The sequence below is a fragment of the Gavialis gangeticus genome, unplaced genomic scaffold (assembly GCF_001723915.1).
Source record: "Gavialis gangeticus isolate Ggan-Ray unplaced genomic scaffold, GavGan_comp1, whole genome shotgun sequence".
Taxonomy (NCBI): Eukaryota; Metazoa; Chordata; order Crocodylia; family Gavialidae; genus Gavialis; species Gavialis gangeticus.
The window spans coordinates 33865678-33874561 of NW_017728995.1; the positions used below are offsets into that span (position 1 = coordinate 33865678).

General features: G+C 49.6%; 1 protein-coding gene across 1 annotated transcript in view; it reads left to right on the forward strand.

Annotated features, from left to right (window-relative positions):
* Positions 1–3953, forward strand: part of CLDN16 (claudin 16) — a 14108-nt gene extending 10155 nt beyond the window's left edge. Inside the window, 2 exon segments of the mRNA XM_019503061.1 lie at positions 504–695; positions 1979–3953. Coding sequence (XP_019358606.1) covers positions 504–695; positions 1979–2118 — 332 coding nt within the window. The 3' untranslated portion in view covers positions 2119–3953.
* Positions 3954–8884: the final 4931 nt, after the last annotated feature.

The window sequence follows — 8884 nt, forward strand, 5'->3', positions numbered from 1 at the left end:
GTGTATTCCCTCTTTTTACACTGAAATTTTAAAAATTCCCACCAGTCGATGTGGGTATAGCATAGATGAGAAAGCAAAGTCCTCACATATGAGTTTTGCCCTTGAATAATTTTGGGGCACCCTCCAGATGAAGCCAGTGGACACCAAAGGATGTATTGGTCTCAAGCTGCAGCAAGGGAAGTTGAGGTTGGATATGAGGAAAAACCTTCTTGCTGGGAGGCTGGTGAAGCACTGGGACAGGCTCCCCGGAGAGGTGGAGGAGTCTCCATCCTTGGAGGTTTTGAAGACCCGACTTGACCAAGCCTTGGCTGACCAAGCCTTGGCTGGGGTGATGGAGTTGGGGCTGGTCCTGCTTGGAGCAGGGAGTTGGACTAGATGTGACCTCCTGGGGTCCTGTCCAACCCTCCTTGTCTATGATTGAATCAGGAGACAGTAGAGAGCAACTCATGGAAACTTGACTTATTTAACCGTTCTCTTTGGGGACCTTCTCTCCTGTCCTGCAGGCATCCCAAGCCTTATTGGCTCGGTGTGGTACGCTATTGGTGTGTATGTGGAGCGCTCCTCTCTGGTCTTGCACAATGTGTTTCTTGGTATCCAGTATAAATCTGGCTGGTCCTGCTGGCTTGGAATGGCTGGGTCGCTGGGATGCTTCATGTCTGGGGCCGTGCTCACCTGCTGCGTGTATCTCTTCAGAGGTAAGAACCCAGGGCAATACTTAAAAGCAAGGAAGATAGGAAGAATGGTCTCTCTGGAGTATTTGCAGGTGCCCAAAGCAGTGGGATTTTCTTTAGGGTCATGTCTGGAGTGAGTTTGGTCTTTGTGACCACTAGATCCTTGCCATCTCTGCTGAGGCTGTCAGGGTTGCTGATCAGCTTCGAACAGGACCGAGGAGGTTCATTCACTGAAGAGCTAGCAGGCATGACTAGCTCTAGGTCACTACTGCTGCAGCCTATGAAAAAAAGACCTCTTCTCTCCATCATCATCATCTGAGATGGTGAAACACAACTCAGTGTCTTCAGATGTGCAATGGGCACCGTGTTTATTAATGCTTGACCTATCTTTGCAACGTGCTTTGCAGTCCCCAGCTGGAAGCTGAGGAGCAAGGATGGCCTACAACGCCTTGTTAATTGGAAGCGTCCTGGTCCTGTGTCTGGTGGGTAAGTTGCAAATGGAAATGAGGCAGCAGAATAGACACTTAGGGGAGCTTTGGACTCTCCATCACGGGAGGTATTCAAAAAGACGGTGGAGAGTCACAGGTTGGGGGTGATCTAGGTGTAACTATGCCCGTATTGTACGATGGGGATTTCCCTGGTAGATACATTACAGAGAGTGTTACCCCCACCCTTTTCTGCTACATGTGTCAGGGTCTTTTTAAGTCTTCCCAAAACCAATGGGAGTTGGCTACAGCAAAGGCTGGGGACTTTGACTAGGTTGCACCAATGCTCCTGCTGGGACTTAAAGCCGGAGGGTCCTGGCTGGAGAGTCTTGCCCCTCTGCTCAGGGTCAAACCGATGCCACATTTGGGGTCAGGAAGGAATTTTACCCCCTGGTCAGATTGGCATGGATCAGGAGGGTTTTGCCTTTCTCTGTAGCATGGGTCGTGGCCTCTACCCAGGACCTCTTGAGTATGTATTGACAGCATTTTATAGAGGCAGGAGGTTGGCTGCTGTGGTTCTCCTGCACTCAGGACTCGCCGTAGAGAAGATGTCTTTTATTAGACCAACAAGATTTTTGCAAAAAAAAAAAAAAATTTTTTAATTTTGCAAAAAAAAAAAAAAAAATCTTTAATCGTGCTTTACTTGTGGCAGGTTTGGGTGTTCGGCCTGTGTTGTGGGTAGTCTTACACAGATTTAGATGATGGATTTGCCTGGGATGGTTTGCATGGGGCTGATCCTGCATCAGGGAGGGGGTTGGATAAGGGGGGTCCCTCCCAGCCCCACTTCTCTATGACTCCTCTTTCTATCCTTGTGCAACACAGATGTTGGCTCTGGGAGGTTTCACTCTTCTCACTCCCTGAGGAAGATGTACTCCCCAGCTGGCACCACTGTGGCAAACGTGTACCATCCATCTTCTCGGACAGCCACTGCCCAAATGTACGCAGTGGACACCAGAGTGTGAGGAGCAGAAGAGGGTGAGATAAAGTACTCCGCTCTCAGCTTTCTCTGTACCGTCAGAGCCCAGGACTCTAGCGGTTGCAAGACAGATGCTCAGTTCCCACTCAAAGAGATGTGGCAGAAAGAAAAATAATCAACAGCAAGGATGCAACCTCGGAGAATTAAGGACTCCCCCTGGGTTGAATACGGAGAGGTGCCAAGCACCTGCTAAGCTAACTCAGTCTGTCAGATTGTGGGTCACAAGGTTTGATGCAAATTAAATCAGCTTCTTACAGGATCAGGCCCTGATATTCTGTATAAAAACCCTCAGAGAGTAAGACAGAGCTGGTGTGTGCCTGACAACATGCTGCCAGCCCAGGCAGAAGGGCTTTGGCTAGGAGAAGGAGCTAGTATCTGAAACCTGGGGAGCTGGTACATGAGTGCATCCCCTTCATGAGAGCAGCAATGTGTTCATGCAGAATAAAGGGGGTTGTATGAAACCCCACCACCGCTGTCAGAGTCTGGAGCCTATGGATATCCTAGTGGGGAGCACGCTACTAAAGAAGATGCAATCATCCTTGTGACTTGCCAGCCTCGTCCTTCTATATTTTGCAAGCTTTAAACCATCTCCTGCAATAAGCTTGGTCTTCAAGATGGGCTGAAACCAGGAAAGGAGCTTTATCTGACCCGGGGAAACAAAGGCATTCTTCATGCCCTGATGCTTTGCAGCTCAAAAATGCTTTAAGAAATGCTGAGAGAAGGAAAAGATGAGTGCAGGAGGAATAAAGCAGGTGTGATTCAGTCGCTGAGCCTGCCGAGAATGGATGCGAAGGTATGGAAGAGAAAGGGATGCAAGTCATCCTCCAGCTGTTTCTCTATGAAGGTGTGCACCTGTGAGTGTACACGACAGGGAGAGAAGGCCAATACTGCAGCCAAAATCATCCTTTTTGCTCCTGTGTTTCAAACCATTGGAGACCACCTAGTTGCAAAAGGGTTTAATAACTGCCACAAAAGGGAGGGACTTGGGGCTATGCCAAGCATGTTTTCAGAGCTCAGGCCAGACTGGGCCATTTCACTGGGATACAAGACCCACGATCCCCTGATCCTAGGACTTAGGACCGTAGGACTAGACGGGACCTCAGGGGCCACCAAGTTCAGCCCCCTGCTCAGATGCAGGAGGTGCTGTTCCCCACATCCCAGACCCACGCCTGCCCAGCCTCTGCTTGGAAACTTCCCATGGAGATGCCCCCACAATGGCGGGGGAGCTGGGTTAGCAGCCACACAGGTAAGCACTGGAGAAGGTGGGTTCCTCTGGTGCTATCGCCTCTCCAACAAATGCAGATCCGTTTGCTGTCCCAAGGCTCATCCAAGGGCAGGGAAAGACCAAGGCAACCCAGGCTGTGCTAGCCTAACCCAATTGAAAGCCCAGACACTGATAGATGATGTTGTTTTAATGTTTGTCCTCCCAACCACCATCCTCATCCTGATGCTTTAAAGACCAAACAAGCTAAAAAAAATGCTTTTTTTCTAAGCCCCTTTTATTTTTCCTGTTGTATTTTGTTAGGCTGGGGACAGCTGCCTTCTCACTATGGATTTTTCTATAACATTTTTAAGTGAATAAATGGTCGTATATGCTAAAGGGGCAGTGTGTGTGCATCCAGTGTAGCAAATGCTGCCTTAACTCACATTGCATCATCCGGGGTTGTAAAAGTGTGTGGATGCAAAACCAATCTGTAAGAAATGGGGACCGGAGGGATCTAGGCCATTTGGGATGAGAGTGGAATAAAGTTTAACTGTGCAAAGTTCAGTCTAAGGCATGTTCAAGGGACCTCACCATTGCCTCGAGGTGCTGGGGGACAAGTTGCAGTCTATAAAAATTGGTCCTATGCCACATTACTTCCCAATCTGAATCTTGCTTGCGTTCGCCTGGTTATTTGATCACTTGTTGGCTTCAGTCTGTGTGACTGTGAGTCTGCTGATGGATTTGATCCTAATGGTAACTTTGATTTGGTGATGGCGATGCTGGATTTTTCTGAGCTTTGCTGAACTTCCAGTTGGTTAGTTGGGATTGGAATTGGTTTTAATTTGCCTGCGTTAATTTTCAGTGCAATTCATTAAACAAAAAACACAATAATAGTTTTTTGGTGTTTTTTTTTACTTTCAAAACAGCATTGAAGCTAGGACGTCAAAAGGTCACTGGATAAGGTCATAGAGGTGTAGGCCTCTTTTGCTCACCTTCCAAATTCAAACCCATGCTCTTCACACCTATTTTTTTTTTGGGGGGGGTTGTCATGTCTCAGGAGCATTATGCCTGTCCTGAGGTTAACACGAATGTGTAGGAAGATGACACATGTCTTTGTGGGATATACCGCCTGCAAGAAGGGTGATCTCTCTTGCTGATGCGACAACAGACCCTTATCAGAAAACAGCCTTTCTGTCTGATAGAGCCATTAATTTGTCAGCTCAGGGGTGGCAAGTCTTTCTTCAGCATTGGGTAGGGCATGCTCAGCCCCCTCTGCACCTTAGTGACCTTTTGAAGAGTCTTATATTTTGTTTGGGCTCCATCTAATCCAGTGGCGTTCAACCTTGTTTCATTTGCAGACCCCTACAAATTTTCAAATGGAGGTGCAGCCCCTTTGAATGGTAAGTGTGGGTATTATTCACATACTTTTTGACTGAGCCTAGCCATCTTTTGGGGACCCCGTAGACATAGTCTAAAGACCCCCAGAGGTCACAGGATGAAAACCACTGGTCGAATCTATTTCCATTTCCAGGGCACTGCCAGCCTGGATGGGGGTTTGGCTGTTCCTGGGATTTAAGATTTTTTGGTCTGCTTGTGTCATAGTCACTCCTTAAAATGCAGGAGCCTGGTCACCTATTTCCCCTGAACACTGCTGGGCTAATCAAGCAGCCAAGCTGTCTCCTAAGACATCAGGATCCTCTTCTATGGGAATGCTCTTTCTCTCCCTTTCAAGTTCAAGGTCTCAGTCCTCCGACTCAACTGGATCAATCATTTGATGGTTTTTGCCATTAGCCATTTTCATACCAGGCTTTCATCCCATGCAGGTAACTAAGCCCCGAAACATCTACCCGGAATAAGAAGAAATAATAGCTCCTAGGAGGGTGGTCAGCAGCGTGCTCGGGACCATGGGTCTCTGTGCTCAGCTCCCCAGACTGATCTCAGGGGCTGAGCCCATTTGCAATGCTCAAGGCAGGAAAGGGGTGAGCAGAAGGAGCCTGGCGCTCAGCCGCAAACTTCTTGGAGGAGCTGGACTGGATAAGAGACCCCCCAAGACAGTCTGTGCTGTGTGTAAACCCTACTTTCCCCTCTGATCAGCACTGGGGAGGCCACATCTGGAGGCCTGTGTCCAGCTGTGGGCCCCTCCGCTGCAGAAAGGATGTGGACACATTGGAGAGAGACCAGTGGAAGGCAATGAAAATGGTTGTGCGGCTGGGGGACAGGACGGGTGAGGAAAGACTGAGGGAACTGGACTGATTTAATCTGGAGAAGAGAAGACTGAGGTGGGATTGAATAGCAGCCTTCACCTCCCTGCAGGGGGGCTGCAAAGAGGATGGAGCTGAGCTGGTCTCAGTGGAGGCAGATGACAGGACAAGGAGCAATGGGCTCAAGCTGCAGCAAGGGAAGTTGAGGTTGGATATTAACTCTTTAACTGGGAGGGTGGTGAAGCACTGAGACAGGTCACCCAGAGCAGTGGTGGAGTTTCCATCCTTGGAGGTTTTGAAGACCCAGGTAGACCAAGCTTTGGCTGGGACAATGCAGTTGGGGCTGGTCCTGCTTGGAGCAGGGGGTTGGACTAGATGTGACCTCCTGAGATCCCTTCAACCCTCATTTTCTAGGATAGTGTGATACTTGGGAATGGTCAAGATGGGCTTAATGAGCAGAACAGCTCTTCCCCCAGCCCTGCCTAGCAGCAACTGGGGTAAAACTCCAGGCAGGGGTTGGGGAAGGGAGGGGAAGCCCCTCCAACAGGCTCCTTAACAACAGCTTGGCAAGAAGATCCCATGGGATGGGGAGAAAACTGAGATTATCAGGTCCTTGGGAGGACCAGGAGCCGATGTCCTATTGGGCCAAGGTGCTGTGACAGCCCCTGAGAGACGGGATGATGGATCAAACCCTTCACACGTACCTTAGGACAAGAAGTGACCTGATGTAGGTCCTTTTGGTAGGTAAAGACCGGTCAGCAGACACAAATATTGAAAGCTGGTAAATCACCTCCCTGATTAGTTTTTTCCACTCTTTCCAAACAGATATTGATTTCCCATTGCATTGCACACCAGATCATAGTTTTCTAATAAAACACTGACACCTGCATGGCCCATTTTCTGCCTGCCATATTTCAGCCTCCCTGCCATCTTCATCAGCTTCAATTAGCCACAGAAATAATGTCCTTTGCTCTGATACTTTAGGAAGAAACAATTCACCGATTTGGACAGCTTATTTTATAATATACGGATCCCTTCCTCTCACCCCCACCCGTGTTTGTGCAATGTTTGTAGTTGGCTGGGGGGGCCTTGACTAGGAGGTGGATCCAGAAAGTAGGATTTTTCTTGATTAGAGAAATCCTAGAGTCATGGGGCTGGCAGGGAACTCCAGAGGTCACGTCCAGTCCAACCCCTGCCTGAGGCAGGATCAGCCCTGTCCCAACCAGCTCAGACACGTCCATCATCTAAATTCTACAAATGCAAGACATCACACCTAAACCTGCCCCCAGTAAAGCAGGGGAGACAACCCCCGCCAAGTCTGCACCGATCTTATTTTATGGTGCAATTTTATGGTGGAAAATTCCTTCCTGACCCAAAATGTGGCAATGGCCTGACCCTGAGCAGAGGAGTAAGACCCTCCAGCTAGAAATCGCAGGCTTTAAATCCCAGCATTGGCACAGCCCAGTCTCCATCCCCAGCCTGGGCTGCAGCCAGCAGCCAATGCCTCGGGGGGAGGCTTAAAAGAATACAAAAATAAAATAAAAATAAACCCAATCTGTCACCTGTAGCAGTAAGTGCACTTAATGTTTTAGAAAGGGGAGGAATGAAGCCCACTCTCCGAACACCGCATCATTTCTAGTCCCTCCTGCAGGCTTTTCCCAGAGGGAGAGGACACTTAAAGTTTTGCTTGGTTAGCAGGGGACCTGCCGTGCTGGAGGTAATGTCCCTCCTGGCAGCAAGGAGGAGATGGCAGCCGCACAAATAGGAACAAGCTCTTGGAAGAGATTTGATCCTAGAGGTAGGAAAGCAGTGCTCTGCTGATGGCTAGTGCCAGACCCCCTGCCTCTCTTTTGCAAGGCCCAGGAGATGTTGCCACGTGCTTTAGATGCACTTGAATTTTAAGCCTTTCCTTAAGGCTTTCAAGGGATGGGATAGGCAGGGAAGGGAGCAACTATTCAGGCTGAGTTTCTGCCAGGCTGAGACCCAAGCCTTGCAGATTCATAAGCAAAGATGAGGTCATGGCCATTAATAGAATGAGTAAGGGCCAGACTCTTAGCACCTTACTTCTTTAAAGGGGAAAACTACAGGCTTCCTCTGTGCCTGGGGCCCCAGAGGCCTGAGCTCCTCCTGTAGCATTTAGAAATAATGGGCAAACGCACAATAATAATGAATCATGACAACCCTTCAGGGTGCTTGTTTGCAAGGCTGTGAATGCAGGCTCTCCTGGCAGGCAGGACCTATTATGCCCATTTTACAGCTTAGCCCATTTTATCGAGTTCAGCCAGATTCACCAAGGGGTGTGCTTGGAGGAAAGGGGCATCAGTCACTATGGAGCCTGGGGGTGAGAGGCACAGCCTCTGCATCACAGCATCCTAGACATCAAATGCTGGAGGCTGCAAGGGAGAGAGGAGCAGGGGAAAACCCTGGTCAAACCTAGTTCATTCTCCTTTCCAGCCTCTGCTCTCTACCCCTGTGTGACAGGAGATTGGGCAAGCTGGGCCTGGTCTGACCCAGTCCATGGAAGCTCTTATAGAGCAGGAAACTGAAGCAGAAACACAAGTGTCTTGCCCAAGGCCATAGAAAGCATCAGTGTCAGAGCTGGGGATAGGCTGGAGGGGCTCCTGGGTCCCAGTCCAATGCTCACACCAGCAACCTCATCCCTTTTCAAAGCCTGCTGCACCAGGTAGGCCCCGGCGCTGTGCAGGGGTGCACGATCTGGAAATGGGAGCTCGCTTCTCAATTCTCATCTTGGCTTGGACTGAAAAACAGCAATGAAAATATGTCTTATGTCCTCTGCGGCTCGGGCTCGGGCTCAAGAAAGCTCCCGGGGGGCTGGGATTCATGCAGTTAAAGCACAGATGCAGGACAGGGCCCACTCTGCAAAGGGCTTCGTTGCAAGACATCCTGCCCTTTAGGGGCTTGAGGAAGCAGCTGTCTAGACCTGCCTGGCAAAGTGGAGCTCCAGGCCTCATGGACACATAGCAGGTTTCCTCCAACAAACCCCCTAGACCGGACCCCAGGGCTTTCAGATGGAGAGAGACCGGAGGAACAAGAGCATCTCCTCTTTGGAGTTTTCTCCCCTTGCAATCTGCTCATCATCCACGACTGATTTCCCACGCTGGAAACCTCCCCCTGAGATGCCCAGCCTGGGTAGGATATTGCTTCATTTTGCTTCAGACCCAGAGGGCAGCTGTGGCTTTCCCATGCAGTGCATGACTCTATTATTCAATTCTCGAAGGCAGGGAAGCAGCGAAGGCCGAACAACGCTGCTCTCCCGTTGGTCCCTACTTTCACTCCTGATAGACACCAAGGCAATTAGCCCAGCTCATTATTTACCCACTATCAAG